The sequence below is a fragment of the Electrophorus electricus genome, chromosome 12, assembly GCF_013358815.1.
Source record: "Electrophorus electricus isolate fEleEle1 chromosome 12, fEleEle1.pri, whole genome shotgun sequence".
In the NCBI taxonomy this organism is placed as follows: Eukaryota; Metazoa; Chordata; class Actinopteri; order Gymnotiformes; family Gymnotidae; genus Electrophorus; species Electrophorus electricus.
In genome coordinates, this window is record NC_049546.1 from 7,961,417 (window position 1) to 7,979,214 (window position 17,798).

Sequence of the window (17,798 nt, forward strand, 5' to 3'; positions counted from 1 at the left end):
GCCCAGTGAGTCTGCTTGCTGCACTGGTTGTGATGAGTGTGTTTTATAGTGGGTGGTGTGAATGTGTTTTGTGTGCTCCTAAGGATGTGTACAGTGTATGCTCCAGTGTAATACAGTGAAAGAGCTGTGATGTGTGCAGTCCTTTTCCTTTTGCCTGAGAAGTGTCAATGGAGGAAAGTAAAGACGATGGAGATAATGTTCCAAGAAGAGGATCTTTCACCTTACCTGGTGGAAAAGCAGTACTAACATGCCAATGAAATTTTGGAATAATTTGAAACACCTTTTTTTTTAAACAGTAGTAGCTCGAAATCCATACTCAGATAGTTTTACGATTTCATATTTGTTGTGTACATCTTAGGATTTTGATGCTTTAAAGTCCCATGAAGCTGACTTCACCCCCCCCCCCCCACCCTATGTGTGACACATCTAGTTGGAAACTGATGTGTGGAAGCTGTCCCTGCTGCCATGCATTACAAGCTTGTGACAGTCTCAGCATCAAACAGGACGATCAACCTCAATGCTGGAGGTTCGCCAAGACCACACTGATGTTTAATATGTGAATAAGGCTGTTGCTTAAGTGCCTGCTGGAAAGAATGAGAATGGAATGTGCAGTGACTTTCTGCACAGTATGCATGTTTGCAGATCAGCAGAGAGCAACATGCACATATTCTCCAGCATCTCACAGAAGTTCCCTAACCGAAAGAACTGTCTTACAGCTGTTTAGAGTGTGGAAGAGTCATCATGTTTAGTGTGTTCTTCTAACGCAGTTATACATTCTTAAACATTTTTTTCCTCTGTATTTTGGATATATTAGATTACTTGGTCTGTCTTTGATGCAGTTGGCGGCAGAGTTACTCCGTATCATGTTAACACTGTATTTCTGTTCCACTTTTGTGCTGTTCAGTTTTAGTTACTGGCTTGTTGAGGGAGGGATGGAAAGAGGGAGCGAGGAGGTGGGGGGTGAGTTCCCACTTGATGCTGTACAAAATGACTACAGAATTTAGAATCCAGAGGAGTGGACGGTGATGCACAACTTAAAAAGGAAATTAAAAAGGAAACACACTGCACAAAAGCTACTTAGCACTTACTTTACCGCACTGTAATAGATGGCTACTTTGGTTTATGCCATTGTTTATGCCAAGATGCTTAATGTGTGGTTGTGTAAGTGTGTGAGTAGGGCATGGGGTGGTGTGGGGTGGGGTGGTGTGGAGTGGGGTGGGGTGTGGATCCATGTGTGTGTTTGCATGTGTGAAAGAAGCAGACCTGCGTTGTGTCTATGCCTGCATGTCTGGCTGAGCTGACACTATGAAAAGACAGCCTAACAGAGTGGAAACGAGTCTCTTCATTGTCCTGCAATTATAACTTACTCCATTCAGATGATAGAGGGGCCCTTTACACAAGGATGAACAGGAGGGTTGGGAGAATACACTAGAGCTGAACAATGCCTTAACCAGGGACAGACACTAGAGTGTAGCCATTGTGGTGTGGTGAGCAGATGTAACATACAACTCTTTACACTCTTCTGTCCTGCTGGGCATGCTCAAGAGGTGCTTGAAGACTGCTGTCCATTAGCAGAGAGACACTATCTGTTTTTTTCTGTATTCATTCTCAGTAAGCAAGACCTTTAAGCAAATTTAATGATGCACCTATGAATGCACCTGAAACCTTTTGTGACAAAGAAGAACTGCATAGTTGGGAGTGCAGATGATGAAAGCAGGTCCATGTCAGTAATGCTGAATGCAAGTTCAAAAAGAATGCTGTGCATATCTTACAATGTTTAATTTATGTCACCATAGTTTAGAATAGTTTTTTATGAGTGTGATCTACACTTTTTAATTTTTAAAAAATAATAATACATATATTATTTACAATAAATACAATATTTAAACTGAAAAATCTAGTATTGCTATTAATGCTTAAAAGCTTAGTATTATGGAAATAAGATTATGAAAGGGTCTATTAGGGTTTTTAATCAGTGTTACTGCTGTTGGTATTTATGAGTGGGGTATTCCTTTAATGCTAGATGAGTAGCACACTATGTATAAAGCATGTGCTTATCTTTGCACTCATGTGCTCCTCGAAAGGCTTTGTGTGAGACCTTTAATGGATACTCAACAGTTACAAGAAAGCCGGAGGTGAGTGGGGAGAAACCAGTGCCCCCAGTTCACCAATATGGACAAATATGATGCACTAACAAATAGTCCCTTACAGGATCTCCACTCCCCAGACACAGTATTAAAAACACCCACCTTCTTAAAATATGTAGTGGTGAGCGGTAAGGAGGCGGACGCATGTGCGGAGAGAAGCGAGATTTATTATGGGCAAATCCAAAATCAGAGTCGTTAGAATGGTCCAGGGTCATAGAGCCGATACGGAGAGTACGGAGATACATGACTAAACAAACACAAGAGTACACAAAAGCAAACAGGGGAATCAGGCTATAACAAAAGACTAGGGAAAACTCAGGGCTAAGGCTTGGAGAACAAACTTAAACACAATGATTCAAATATACATGCATGGAGTCAAGAAACAAACACAGCCACATAAACACATTCAAGCATCAATGAACAGCGAAAGCACAGGCCTCAAGACAGAGTTTAAATACATGAACGTAACAAGACTCGAAACAAGGGACAAGTGTGGAAAATTAAACGAGTGTCGGAGAAAACAAAACTACGGAATAGAACCAAGGTACACAAGACGGAAAAATATGGAACATGGAAGCTGGGAGGGACTGATCGTGACAAAATGATGTTCACTGGTTACCTTGTAAAGTACGCCTTATAGGTGTTTAGTTACAGACTGTAGCCCAGCTATGGGCAGGCACTACTCTATCCCTTCAGGTCTGGTCAGGTTCTGTTCACATGACCACTGCTGACCAGATATCAAGTGAGTAGTGGAAAATGGCATGGTGTGGTTGCGGTCGCAAGTTATCTGTATTTTAGACTCATTACTTTACAAGTGTTGGTGACTAGTGCAGGTCTGTGCAGTGCCATGCATTAGTATATTAGGCGCATCAGTGGTGCTGGAGTTTTTACACGTCAGGGTCATTGCTGGGTTCAGAGTTGACTGCCACCAACAAATATCTAGTCAACAGTGATCCTTTGGGGGCCATTGATAAAGAGGATGAGACTGGCTCATAAATTGTGCAAGGCAGCAGTTGGGTCTATAGAGCTATAGTCTAAGTATCTTCATGTTCCAAATGGGTGGTGAGTGTACCTGCAGATAATGTTTTAGATTCTCTATGTGCTGGAAGGCAATGCATCCTGTATCTCTCTGGAAGTCTCAGATTTCCTGCATGGCTCTTTTCTGTGTCTCAGATGGCCTCCACCAAGTCTCTGCTCTTTGCACGCTGCGTGTCACCATCATCACAGATGACATGCTGACCAACAGTGTCACCGTGCGCCTGGAGAACGTGTCCCAGAAGCGCTTCCTCTCGCCAATGCTGGGCCTGTTCGTTGAGGGCGTGGCTACCGTGCTCTCCACCAGCCGCGAGGGCGTCTTCGTTTTCAACGTGCAGAATGACACGGACGTGACGGGCGGCGTACTCAATGTGACCTTCTCTGCCCTGCTGCCCGGGGGTGTCCCCGGACGCTTCTTCACCACGGAGGAGCTCCAGGAGCAGCTGTACCTGAAACGCGCCCTGCTAACACTTGTCACCGCCCAGCGCGTGCTGCCCTTCGATGACAATGTCTGCCTGCGTGAGCCCTGCCAAAACTACATGAAGTGCGTGGCCGCACTCAGGTTTGACAGCTCGGCGCCCTTCGTCACCTCCAACGCCGTACTCTTCCGGCCCATCCGGCCTGTGAATGGCCTGCGCTGCCGCTGTCCGGGTGGCTTCACCGGCGACTACTGCGAGACGGAGATCGACATGTGCTACTCAGCACCATGCAAAAACAACGGGAGGTGCCGCAGCCGTGAGGGTGGATACACCTGCGAGTGCCTGCAGGATTTCACAGGTAAGCGTTTGTGGGGGTCAATTGCTCCTGCTTTTCCTTTTCCTTCTAGACCACCTAATCCAACCTGTCATGTTTTCTCCTGTTGAGAGTTCTGGTGCTTCAGTAAATGAGTCTAACATTTGAGGTCCAACTGAGTAGAGGATTACCACAGGCTTACAGTGGCAGCAGCAGATTTTTTAACAAATTGTTTTTGACCTTCTCAGCTCCACTCCTTGTCAAAGCTTTATTAGGTCTGATGCTATAGAAATGCAAACCTTAAGGGCCTTTCCTTTGAAATGCCGTGTTCAGAGAGAACTGCTTGACATCAGGAATGGGCAGGTGTACCTTATGTATCATCATTCCTTCTCTGTATCCTTCACCCCCTGACAGCTTCTTTCTCCATGGATTCAGATTTCTATCCTACTGTAAAGAACAGGGAACCTGTGCCCCACTTGAGCCCTCGGGTAGCCAGTGGTCATAACCAGAGGTGCTGACAGTGGCCTCTGTAGTTCCTGCTTTGGCTTTCTCTCATTACATTGTAATATATCCCTGTAATTCCTCTGGAACGAGGGATTACCTAAGAGGCATTTGGGTCATTACTTCCCTGGAAGCTGCTGTGTGCGTCCAAAAACACATAGCGGTTCGGATCCTAGACCTTGTCAGCAGAATGGCAGGGACACAATAGCCAGCATACTGTGCTGGCACTACATCTGAAACACAGGATCACAAGTCCAGTTAGTGTACTCTAATATACCTATCGTCTATCCTAGATACAGCCCCAATCCTTTTCAGCCAAGATCTTACTGAGGTTTAAGATAGAGAGGCCTGTTTATTTACTGTCATGGCATCCAATATCTGCATGTACGTTGTTAAAAATGTACACACACTACACATACATGGTCATACTCAGGAAGCAAGATGATGAGACTCAGTTGCAATGCATTGCACCGTGAAAGCTCACTTATCTTGAACCTGTATTTTCTCTCATCCGGCACTATCTCCAATTTGATCAGATGTGCCTCTATCGCAGAACCATACACTGCCATCAGGCAGCATGCAAACAACAAAACCCAAAGGAATCCACACGGAAGCACTGACCTGGGAACAGAAAACCTGCCATATCGTCCCCCATTAGCGAGCTGTCATCACCTTTTCAGAGATCTCAGCTTGCAGAATGGTGCTGTGAAGGCCTGGCAGGCATCCTCCAGACCACCTCTGTTCTGTCTTTGTCTCTGCAACTTTGGGCTATGGGCTTATTGGGACAAATTAAGAGCAGGGGTTAGCAAGGGTTGCTGAACGTCATGGCAGAGGAGGCATGTCTGTACTCATTGAGGGACACACTGACGGATGTTGAATTGCGTCAGGGTGAGCATTCAGTGGGATACTGGATGACACTCCTTGTTTGTTTATTTTTGTCTCTATTACTGTCTGGGGAAAATATTTTTTGCACTTAGAAATTTAAAGGTTATGTTAAAAACTTTTGTTTTCAATTCCTTAGTGCATATATACATGGGACTATGATTTACTGCTGCTATTACGATGTGTTACAACCTGATTTATTAATTCCAATAACTATCATCCCTTTTGCCAAGCTTTTCTTGATTTTCAGATCTGGTACTGTCAGATACATCCACTCTAAGTCAGAGAGCGTAATGGGTTTTTTTGGCCTGGTTTGGGGCGTCATGAAGGGTTGACTAATTTTGTTCTGCGTCTTCGGTCCAGGGGAGCACTGTGAGGTGAACTCTCGCTCGGGCCGCTGTGTTTCCGGCGTGTGCAGGAATGGCGGCCGCTGCGTGGACCTGTTGGTGGGGGGGTTCATGTGCCAGTGTCCAGAGGGGGAGTTTGAGAAGCCCTACTGCCAGATGACCACTCGCAGCTTTCCTGGCCATGCCTTTGTCACCTTCAGGGGCCTGAGGCAGAGGTTCCACTTCACACTGTCCTTCATGTGAGTATTGCTGGCCTGTCAGCAGACATTTCCCATGTGGGTCTGTCCATCCAGTAAACTGTCCTCCTTGACCAGTATCCCCCCCCCCCCCCCCCCCCCCCAGCGAAAAATAGTGACTTAATATGCCACATCATTTGCTAAGAGGGACAGTGAACTTCAGGCATGGGTGGTGTTAGTGTTGCCTTGGCGGTTGGAGGAATTTACATATTTAAATAGATGTAATCCCCTGGAGTCTTTCAACAAGAACATGGGAAAGAGTTTCATATCATAAAATATTGATTACTGTTATCAGAGGCATATCAGGAAATAGTTTTGTTTGGCAGGATTTTTTAAAACATAAAACCCCTCAAAGACTCCTCAAACGTGACCTCGAAAGACTTTAACAAATCAAGTTCACAAGATTGTAGCAACTACCCAAACAATTTCAGCTGTGCTACCTTCCCTCACTTTCACACAGAATGTGTATAATTTATAGTCTTGATGTAAACGATACAAAGAAATACACACCAAACTTTGCACGTTCCCATCAGTCATCTCTATGGCAAACATGCAAACAGGATGTAGCATGCCGTGGGGATCTTTGTTCCTGCTTCCTGTGCCTCTGCCCTCATGCCATGTGGTATCTGACACCTCTCCCTATCTCATGCCTGGGTGTCCCAGTGCCATGCTCACAGCCCTGGCACAGACTGACCAACACCTGTGGAGCACATTTCCCCAGCCACTTCTCCATCCATGACCTCATCATTACTGTAATTAGCGTGTGTTTCATTCTGCGTGCATAAAAAAACTTTCTCTGGCTTCCTGTTGATGGAGTTCACGGGTTTTGTTTTTTCTCTTCCATCAGTAAAAATGTTTTCAGAGCTTTTGTTCAGAGTTACACCTTGACTATCTACAATGGTAGATAGTCTATTTGTTCATCATCAGGTTTGTAAATATAAAAATCGTATCTATACCTGAATAGTTCATTTCTTTTTTTTTTTAGGTTTGCCACTAGAGAGAGGAATGCACTGTTACTTTATAATGGCAGGTTTAATGAAAGGCATGACTTCATTGCTGTGGAGATTGTGGAGGAGCAGATCCAACTCACCTTCTCTGCTGGTGAGTGATTAAATGTGTGTGTGCTTGTGTGTGGTTTCATGGGTGTGTGTGTGTGTGTGTATGTGTGTGCCATAGCTATCGCTCTGTATCACCACAGTGAAAACTCACCCAGGCGTTGAACATTTATGAAAGGAAGCAGCATTTGAATTGAAAACTAATTAACATGTGGCAATTTAGTTAATTTGTAAACATGTGGTGATAGCTGGTGTTGTTTACTACAGAAAACCTCAGATAGGGAAAGAAAAAGACAGGGGAGGGACCATTTTCCCTCGTTTCTATGAGTGACTTGGCTCAACATGTTAGCACATATCTGTGTGTGGGGGCCAAGCACCAAAGGAAGCAGCTGGCCAAAGAGCACTGAAGCACACATCCTCTATCTACCTGGGCCTTTGTTTTTCTAACCCTTCTGTCCAGCCTCCCTAGGCTGGTATGGAGGTGGCCTGCCTCTGAATGCTCCCTCTGTTTAATGCTGGAACTTGTTTCCAAAGGAAACAGAGCTAAGGAATGTGCCACCGGACTGTCCTTAGGATTGAATAGGTGAATTCCATGTGTCTTCTACTGGTAGTGGTCAACAGTGAACAGTAGTGGACAGCAAAGACACTGAAAGGCATTTCCTCCAAAAACAACATTTCACTGTCTGGGAATGAAGGAATTTGAACAACAATATAATGCTGGTGAATGATGAACCCAGACAAATCAAAGGTGAAGCCCCATAACCCTGCCTCCCTGCCAACCACCAATCATTGCTCAAGAAAATTAAGTAGAATGGAGAAGTAACTATTTTCCCACAGACATTACAGTGTCTGGATGAAGCTTGAGTTAAGGAGTTTTCTTCATGGGAGGTCCACAACTTTCATTATCTCCTCTTTAATGATTCCCTTTATGCACCACTGAACTGGAAGAGTGCCATCAATATTGCAGTACACCTTGTGAGTTACTTGTTGTGAGCTGCTGAACTATTTTATTAGTCTGGCATGCAAGATGCCTTTAACATGTTTCCTGTGATGTATAGTCAGATCAAGTATTTTGATCATGCTTTATTATACTTAATTTTAAAGATGTGACACTCTGTTTATATGTCCTCTTTCTCACACTCAAGGATGCTTTACAAGAAAAGATGTAAATAAAACTAAAAGGGCACTCTGCATAGTGTAGGTTCTACTATGTTCTACACTGTAAGTGTTTATCAGGCTGATTTTAGCAGAGCCAGGCTTCTGTGTTGCCATGCCTTCTACAACCATAGCAGTGCACTCAATTTCCTCTTCACTGCAGGAGAGAGCAAGACCACAGTAGCGCCGTTCCTCGCTGCTGGGGTCAGTGATGGCCAGTGGCACACCGTTCACCTTCACTACTACAACAAGGTAAAGGGCCCCATGGTGAGAGCTATCATGCTGCTCAACACTGACACTTTACACCAGTTCCATGACTGGGCACAGCATAACATTTAAATTACACTTAAAATCCTCAATTCTTTCAGACGTTTTTTTCTTATTTGTAGGCTGATACTTGCATGATTAGTCATTAAAACCATTAATCTCTCTGCAAAGAGATGGGGCTTTTTTGATTTGCCACAGGATAATAGCCTGTAGCATGTGCTGTGTTTGAATATGAAAGTCTACAGCCTTTTTTATGGGAGCCCCTCAAAAGACATAGCTTACCTTTCTGTTTCTTTGATCCTGCTCAGTCTTAAGACCCTCCTATTACATGTCTAGGAAGAGACTGGATTGCACTATGCCAAGAAGCCACATGTAATACATAAAGTATCATCTTTCATAGCTGTAAGCAAATGGAAAGTCTTGTTACACCAGGGTGTTGTTTTACCTTTTGTGTGTTTTTTTTGCTACACATTCCACATTTTACTTTATCATAGTAGTAATTTTTTCTCATCAAGGTCCATCCTCATTTATTGTATTTTCCCCTCGCAGTTTAAAGAATGTCCCTCCATTAAAGGAATGGAGAGACACCTTCAGATACTATCTCATCTCAGTTTTGGGGTAAAAACCATATACAGATGCAGAATGGTGGTAAATGCTGGCTTTTGGCCAGTGACTGAAAGGCTATGAAAGTAAAACTGGGCTATTTAGGAGCCTTCATTTGTCAAACATAATCAAAAGCAGAGACCTCCACATCCAAGGCCCTCTACTGACATTAACACTGCCCAGGATGTATTGCTTATTTGGGAAGCCCAGTGGTGATAATCACAGAGAATTCTGTGTAAGAGGTCAGTGAAGAGAACAGCAAAGAACCAGATTTTTTCACCAGATTCATTTGTCAACAGAACTCACAAGCCATTTTGGCAAATTTAGATGCTTTCTATACCCACTAATATAAAGAGCTTTGCTCATCAAAGTGTGAACAGCACAGGTTTGTCACACCCAGAGGGTACAATTGCTTAGGCAGCTGGGAGGCCTCGGTTGTGGTGGTGTACTGGTTGTGTTACAGGCAGCTGGGAGGCCTCAGCTGTGGTGGTGTACTGGTTGTGTTACAGGCAGCTGGGAGGCCTCAGTTGTGGTGTACTGGTTGTGTTACAGGCAGCTGGGAGGCCTCAGTTGTGGTGGTGCACCTTCCCTCTAAATTGGTCTCCACTCATTATCAGCTTCCTCTCCTACAGCTCATGTGAACCCTGCTGATAACAAAGTTTAATTATAAAAGTTTTGTCTGTGTAAACAAAGCAGGAAAAAGAAAGGTATTTCTGGTAAAACTATTCCCTTTGAAGCTTCGAATGTTCTGTCACTGAAGGAATTATGAAAAGGAATCCCATGGTGCAAGGCTTTTTCTGTGAATTTACTGTTTTTATCTTCTTGACCTTGATCTTTTAAAAACTGGCCTGACTAATGTGACCGGTTTGCTTGTGTTCTAGTATGGCAGGCAATGGGACTGCACTGTGTCAATGTATAAACCAGTGGCATGTGTCTGACAGTGTCTGAGATGACATAATCACTTCGACTCTTTGTGCTTTCCAGCCTGCAAACCTCTGATGTGGGAATAGTGCTTACTGATCATCAGATGTCAGTGTCTCGAAGTAAACTGGATTTTGATGGGATCATGCAGGCAGGGTTTCTTTTCACTATTACCAATTCAAATTGGAATGTCCAGCTATAACCAAAATAGAGCAGGCTATGTGGTTGTAATGTACATACAAAGCTGTAAATGGAAACCAATTCAAAACCAAATCGTTTGGCTCTATTAGTATTGCCCTATTTTAAATGTGTTGTGTTTGCTCTAGTGTGGGTGAATAGCCCGTAACCCCTCAGTTTCGCAGGCTGCATTCAGATTGAACCCCACCAGTGATGCAAACAATGGTGAGTTAATCCGGGCTACAATGAGCTGCTTGGGATGACTGAAACAGCCATATGGCACAAATTTCTTCTGTCACACCTACACATATATAGACAGATAGCACTGTTCATGCAATAACTAGCATTTCTATGTTTAATTCATAAAGCTGTCTATTATACCATGAACCTCACTCTACCATATGGTCAATAGAGATGCAGTTCAATGTTATTGGAAGGAAAAACATGAAAGATTTGCAATATTCTGAAAATCTCTGCTGGGGCTATGTAATATTGACGTTCTGGTTGTAATGTTGACATTCTGGTTCTTTTCCCTGCTGTTTGACCCCATGACCTGGTTATTTTATTCTTTCCCATTTTTCTGTTATTCTTTGCCTAATTTGCCTGTAGTATCCACTTTCACCTTTGCTGGTCTTTAAATACACTTTTGAATGTTTGTATTGATTGGTACACAAACAACATGGCTCATCTGCCACTGATTAACTAACTGATTTATGGCCACTAAGTTTTCACCAACACCTTTTAGCAGTTTCTACTCTACTTCTTGATCCCAAGGGTCTTAATCGTGCTATTATGCAGTGCTGATCTGCTTTTGACGTTTTCCATCTCTAATTTGATATTCGATCTGCTCTGATATAGATTATATGAGTTATTTCTCTGACAAAGTTGAGTAATAGCTGCAATGGTTTGAATGAGTACTGCAGGGGGAAACTCCTGTTTGTCTGCAGGGATCTGCAGGCCATTGTGTTGAGGGGCGAGTCGATGACATGATGACTTACTGAAGGTTAAAAGCTCAGCTGGCAACTGTGTGCATCTGTGTTCCTGTGGTACCGTAGCTGACATTATTCTCATTTGTTTTGTAGGGAATAGAATACAGGGAAAGTCAGGTGGCGTGAAGCATTTTGGTGGGAGGTGTAACAGTTAGTGAGACAGACGTTTTAGCCAGTAACTGCTGCCAGTTACTGAACCCCAATGTCCTAAAAACATATAGCTAATGTGGAAGTGGAAGGTTTTCTGTTTCCAGGCTTATGGTTATTCAAACAATGTGTCTCCTCACCTAAGTGAGTGTGTATTTATCTAGGTCATGCATGCACAGTGTCATGCATGCATCTTTTTCATATTACAGTAATGGCTGTTAGCAGCATGGATTGTGTGTAAAGCTTGATTAGTTGGAATTCTTCCATGGTGTGTGTGTGTGTGTGTGTGTCAGAGCGTAGGAATGCTCTCATTAATGGCTTTCTTTTAGACTGGTGAGGAAGGCTTCTCAAGGACATCGCACCTCCCCCCAGCTATGCTAGCTGGTGATTTTAGTCAGTAAGAAAGATATATAGATCTTTTTATACATGGCTGCTTGCAGCCTCTGGGGACAGATTCAAGAAGTTCCAGACCTACTACTCTTATGAGAAAAACCCCATAAGGAATGCTTTTAGAGAAACTGTGTCTTTGAAGAAGAACAGACAAGTTTTGGCTAATAGAGACCTCAGTGCCCAAAAAAGAATCCAATATGTCATATCTCAGAAACAAAATACCGAAAGATATTTGCATAACAGAATGTATCCTTTGTGAGATTTATATCTACATGTACTAGCAATGTATGATTTTATCAGTTTGCCTATTATTTTTCTTTCTCTCTGTAAGATATGAGTGATAAAAAAATTTGAATGATAGCAAAGTCCCAGCTGTTGCTCTTTATTTTTATGAACTGATCTTGTGTCTCTGTAACTGTCGTGCATATGGAATTTATTCATGCTTAAATCTTCATAACTTTTTATTTAAGTCTTTACATTTACACAGGAATGAGTCATAGGTATCTGATGAAATAGTGTACAAGTAGTGAGAGTGGAAACAGCTATTGGCGGAAGTGATAAAGAGACTGTGTGTTGCAACACAGCCCTCAAACGGAACAGGAGGCTGCCATTAAAGAATGTGTAATGGCTTCTTCCCTGCCATATGACTGTGTGCGCTCAGCTGGAAACATCTGGACTATGTCCGAGCTGCCTTTGTGGAATCAACACTGTCAGAGTCTTTGGGTTGATGTTTGTGGCCATATCAGACAGTTTGCGTAATTCTTGCGGGTTGACAGCTAAACGAGCACTTTCTGGATATGGATTGGATGTTTGATTTCAGTGCTGCGTATACAGAAGCACTTAGGCCTCAGGATAGGGGTGGGGTGGTAATACTGTCAGATTTCTCTTACATCATTAGTCAAGCGAGACTAGTCCATCTCATATGATGAACAGCTTCCCCTGATATATACCCCGATGTGATGAACAGCTTCAGTCGACTAGATGAAAAAACAGAGGAGTCACCTACAGTGAGCTCCACAGTGCTACATTAAATCATTTGTGGACCTTGGGCAAATAATGACTGCTTTCAGGATCCCCACATGAACGTCTGAGTGGCTGAGGGCCACGCCTCCTCTGCTGTGCAGGCCTGGGCTTTATTCATACTCAGCCTTATTCATATCCAGCCTTATTCATATCCAGCCTTATTCATATGCAGCCTTATTCATTTTTAGCCTTACTCTCAATGCCACTAAGGGTTCTCAGAAGTGCCACCGAACATGTTCTCTGGGAAGGCAGGAAGCTAGAGACCCTTTCCTACTCCAATAAAAAGCAGTCCTGCCATCCAACTGTCCAAGTGTCTGCTGAGTCATATGAAATTTTGGGGCACTTGGCATTGACCTCTAAGCCCATGGAGAAGCATTGCAGTGGCAATTTGAAAAGACGTGGTGGTGTTTGAAAGAAGGATGTTTATCCGTTTGGTCCATGTGGGTGTTGCCATTTGGTTAGTGGGGAGATTCAAGAGCACTGTGCACCACTGATCTGTGCACCACTGATCTGCATGCCACTGATCTGTTTTTTGGTGTCACATTTGTTTTTTAATGGTTTCTTTCCTGTTTTCTTTGCACTAAGTTACCTTGTGGTGTGTAGCACTAAGAGACTGGGGAATCCTTACTGGCATGTATTTGTATCTCATTCACAACATTTCCAGATGCCAGTCATAGCTTGTACTGTGGTCATTTTTTTCTTTGAATCCAGCATAGTGTTGTATGCTTCCTTTGACACAACAGCAGAGGAACGGAACATCAATATTATGTATTTATATCTGAACTTCAAGAGCAGTGTTCTTGTTAGGATACAGTATGTCCCCTCCGGCTCTAGCTTGTGAGCGCAGTCTGGCGGCAGTCAGCTGTCGAGCTGTTTAGGTCTGAGTGTGTATAGTCTTGTCATGACTGTCAGGCAAAGACATTAGCAATGGAGTGAACATTGCCTGTCCTCTTTGTAATCCCTGACTCGGGGCACTTCCTTAGCTCTAGATGAATGGTGGTTTATAACATTGATTGTTTTGTTTTTTTAAAGTCCACATTAATGATAAAGTAGTGATCAGTCAGCAGTCCTGTACGGCCCTCTGAGCTGCTAAGTGACTCCACTGATGTGTCTGGCCAGCCTGATTTCTCTCTTTTCCAACATTTTGTCTCCTGGCATTCTAACTAGCATGTTCACATGTCAGACGCCATGCATAATGAGAATGGAAAAAGTAATAAAAAATCCGATGAGTGAATAAAGGTTAAAGAAGCACACGTCCTAATCTCCGGGTGTGGAGGGGTGTTGCCGGACCAGGGTGTAGACTTTTGCTGCATTGTGGAAACCACTTGGGGTCTCCAGGGAGGTTGGACAGGGAATGATGCTTTTTCTTTCTTTATCCCTTTCCCCCACCCTTTTTGTCACTCTAACACACACTCTCTTTCACTCATTCACTCACACTCTCTCTGTCTCTCTCTCTTTTGTGCTTTCTTGTCACTACTGTTTCACTGACTTAATCCAGTTAGGTGGAAAATGGCAGAGTGTGGCTCCATAGAATGATAAACAGACACCTCCTGATTAGAAAAAAACAAGCCCAGTTATCTCCACCAAAACAAACAAACAAACAAAAAAACAAAGAAAAAAACCCAGCAAACAGAGCTGTTTCTTTTAGAGGGGGATCTCATCTCAATTTCCTTTCCATTTCTTGTTTGTTTGTTTGTTTGTTTGTTTGTTTGGTCAGTTTCATTTTTCTTTTTTCATGCTCAGTTGCAAAGAAAGTACATTACATAAAATTTGAGTCACAAACTTCAAAAACTAACAGCTACAACAATGTCCTTGTGTCCATTTTATCATCCTAGCCCAACATTGGACGCTTCGGCCTCCCTCATGGGCCTTCAGAGGAGAAGGTTGCTGTGGTTGCTATAGACGACTGTGACGTTGCCATGGCAGTACGTTTTGGTGGTCAGATTGGAAACTACACCTGTGCAGCCCAGGGCACCCAGACGGGCCAGAAGAAGTGAGTGTGAGCCAATGGCTGTTGCCTTCCTTACTGCCGTAAATAACAGGTCTCATGACTCATACACCCTCACATATGCATGAAGAGCAAATGGCAATTCAGAGAATCTCTTATTCTTTTCCTTGCTCTTCCTCTCTCAGGATCTTTCTCTCTTTATGTCTCTCTAATCTGCTCTTGCACATACACACACTAACTTTATACACACGAATACACACAAACACAGTCACTATGTTTAGCCAGAACAAGGCAAGTGTAATCAGCATGGCAGGGCAGGTGAGCTCGCTAGAGCATGCTAACTGCATGCTGGTGTTAAATAGCTCATCATTACAGGAGATTAAAGTGCATTCTCCTGATCTCTATTCACCCATGTCCCTCTCTGCCTTTGCTGCTCGAACCTACAAAGAGCCGTGCTGCCTTTGTCAAACAAACCACATACACTCCTAGCCCCTTTAGCCTGGGCCATTCATTAGTGTTCCCCAACTGGTTCTGTTTTAAAGATTATAGCTCAAGTTCTTATGATGAGGCAAGGTCAGGAAGCTGTTCCAATTCTATAGCAGGTTGTTTGAGTGCAATTCCTATCCAATTAAATCTGCTGGACTACAGCTAATTCAGATTAGGTCCCTTGGGCTGTTATGTTGCATCACTGTTTATAACACTGTGAAAAGGCAACTAAACTGTGATTCCAGAATATTCTGCATGGCTCATAAAAATGGTGAAAACAGTAAATGCCTGCAGATCTCATCAGTGCACCATGCCACCCCTGCCATGAGAAGGCTCTAGTTTGAAAGTAATTATTGAGGACATAGCTTGAGGGATGTGGTCATGTATGTGCAGGTCTCTGGACCTCACTGGGCCTCTGCTCCTGGGTGGCGTTCCAGACCTCCCAGAGGATTTTCCTGTACATAACCGCAACTTCATGGGCTGCATGTGGAACCTCACCATCGATGGTGCACCCATCGACATGGCCAGCTTCATCGCCAACAACGGAACCACTGCAGGTGAGATGCTGAACATTCTCTGTTGTTTCCACTCTCTGTAAACTGTTCATTGGTCAGCCATTGAAGCGAATTTGTCTATGCTCCTCCAGGATGCCCGGTGAAAAGTGATTTCTGCAGCGGGAATTTGTGTCACAATGGAGGACTGTGCATGAACAAGTGGAACACGTACTCCTGTAAATGCCCACTGGGCTATGGAGGGAAGAACTGCGAACATGGTAGGATAACCATTGCCTCTCATGCACACACACAGACACGCAGGAACACAGTTAATTATACTTTGGACTTAAAGACTTTTTACATTATTCACACTAAGCAGCTTAGAGACTCAATTTTCACCCCAGACTAATTTTTTTTGTTTTGTTTTGTTTTCAAAGAAAATAAGGTTGGTTTACTTTAAATGGTTTCTTCCCAATGTCAGGTTAGCCAGCCATTGCCAAGTTAGACAGCTGTCCTTATTGAATTAGTTCCAGAAAAGAATGAAGAAGCCAGTTTGATCTCACTGTATCTGATTTATAGCATTGTATTGTATCGTATCTCTCAATCTAGATTTAGCACAGAGTCTGTTTTCTGGCAGTAGGCTCAATTTAAAGCTCATCTCAGTTTAAGGGGATTTTTGGACCTAAACCTATTTGTACTAGCTAATAATACTTTTCTGAGTAAACAACTAAGCCTTTTTATAAGTTGCTCTGGATAGGAGCATCTGCCAAATTCCGTAAATGTAAATTATAGAGTGGTTTTTAAAGGACTGCTGATAAGCTGTTGGATTCCTGATTCGTTGCAGGTTCCAGTATGTGTTGGTATTGCAGTTTTACTGAAGTCTTACTTACTGTTTATAGAGCAATTTGGGGCCAGATTGGGCTGTTCATTGGTGGCCCTTCATAGAACCCATGGAATCTCTTAGTGCATCATAACCAGTATGTATGTGGTGAACTGTTCAATTTGAGGAAAAGTGGCTTAACATTTTCAGAGTGCTTATTTTGACAAGTTCCCTGAGGTTCCATTCAAGGCTTAATGCGGCCTGTTCTGTTCAGTGGGACTTTAAATTAAAAGTATTTTTACAAATGTAACGCACAGCATGTCATGTCAAGAGTTCATATCAGTCCAAACACCTGATCTGAGAAATGCTATGGCTTTAAAGAAAGAGGCACTTTCTGTCATTCAAAATCGGGCTGCATGTCCTTAACGAAGCTGTCCGCACAGAGTGAATCTCCACAATCTCCAGCAGTACACATGTAACCTGTTAAAAGTGCCAGATCTTTGGAGGAAAAGTGTTTTTGCTGTGAAACTTGTTCACTCCTCCACACCCCTGTTGCTCCAGCCTGTCTGGCCCAGACATGCTGATGTGAAATATTTCACCCCTAGCGATCAATGTGTAAGAACGTGACTCAGTCCTCATTAGTAAGCACTGCACAAACGGTTGTGATTATTTCCCATGTTGCAGCTTTCCAAAAAAACATGTCACAACATCAAAAGCCTTATTATCTAGCACTTATGTTTTTCACAAGGAAAACAACTTTAATAAGAAGTGTAGAACAATTGATTGGGATAACTGTTATGTCTTAAAATTTTTTTTCTAAGATTCTTTTCTCTCTGCAGTGATGCCTTCAACCCTCCAGTTTGATGGCCATGCTGTGGTTTCCTGGAGTGACCCTGACATCACCATAGCAATCCCCTGGTACGTGGGCCTGATGTTCCGCACCCGCGAGAGTGCTGGCATGCTGCTGCAGGCTGGTGCTGGGGAGCTGTCCAAATTTACCCTCCTGGTGAGTTAATACCCATAATGCCCAGCACACCACAAAACCACCCACCACCAGCACAGCATACAATGACGCCAGAGAACCCAACCCTTTGACACTTTAAGCAATTGAAGACTTAGGGCCTTGCTCAGGTGCCCAGCAGAGGTAACTTGGTGGTGGGCCTTGAACTAGCAACCTTACAATTACAAGGCCAATACCTTAACCACTAAGCTATCACTACCCCAGTACACCCAGCACACCACAACATCCTGCATGCCAAAGCAACCAACACAACACAACGCTACAACACCTGGCATGCTACATCATCACAACGCCCAGATTACCACAAGCAAATTCCTGTCCTGAAATCAAAGAGGTCCCTCCTCCTTTAGTTTAAACTGTTCAGTAAGGATTTTGTCCATTGCTGAGCTGTAATTTGGTCTATTTGTTTAAAAAGGCAAGGT

At 43.3% G+C, this 17,798-nt stretch overlaps 1 protein-coding gene across 2 annotated transcripts in view; it reads left to right on the forward strand.

Annotated features, from left to right (window-relative positions):
- Window positions 1-17,798, forward strand: part of celsr1b (cadherin EGF LAG seven-pass G-type receptor 1b) — a 41,933-nt gene that overhangs the window by 9,337 nt on the left and 14,798 nt on the right. For both annotated transcript variants that reach the window (XM_035532435.1, XM_035532436.1), the window contains exons 2-9: window positions 3,321-3,959; window positions 5,661-5,883; window positions 6,866-6,981; window positions 8,254-8,342; window positions 14,443-14,600; window positions 15,435-15,598; window positions 15,688-15,813; window positions 17,195-17,361. In XM_035532435.1, the coding sequence (XP_035388328.1) occupies window positions 3,321-3,959; window positions 5,661-5,883; window positions 6,866-6,981; window positions 8,254-8,342; window positions 14,443-14,600; window positions 15,435-15,598; window positions 15,688-15,813; window positions 17,195-17,361 (1,682 nt within the window). The remainder of the gene's footprint in view (window positions 1-3,320; window positions 3,960-5,660; window positions 5,884-6,865; window positions 6,982-8,253; window positions 8,343-14,442; window positions 14,601-15,434; window positions 15,599-15,687; window positions 15,814-17,194; window positions 17,362-17,798) is intronic.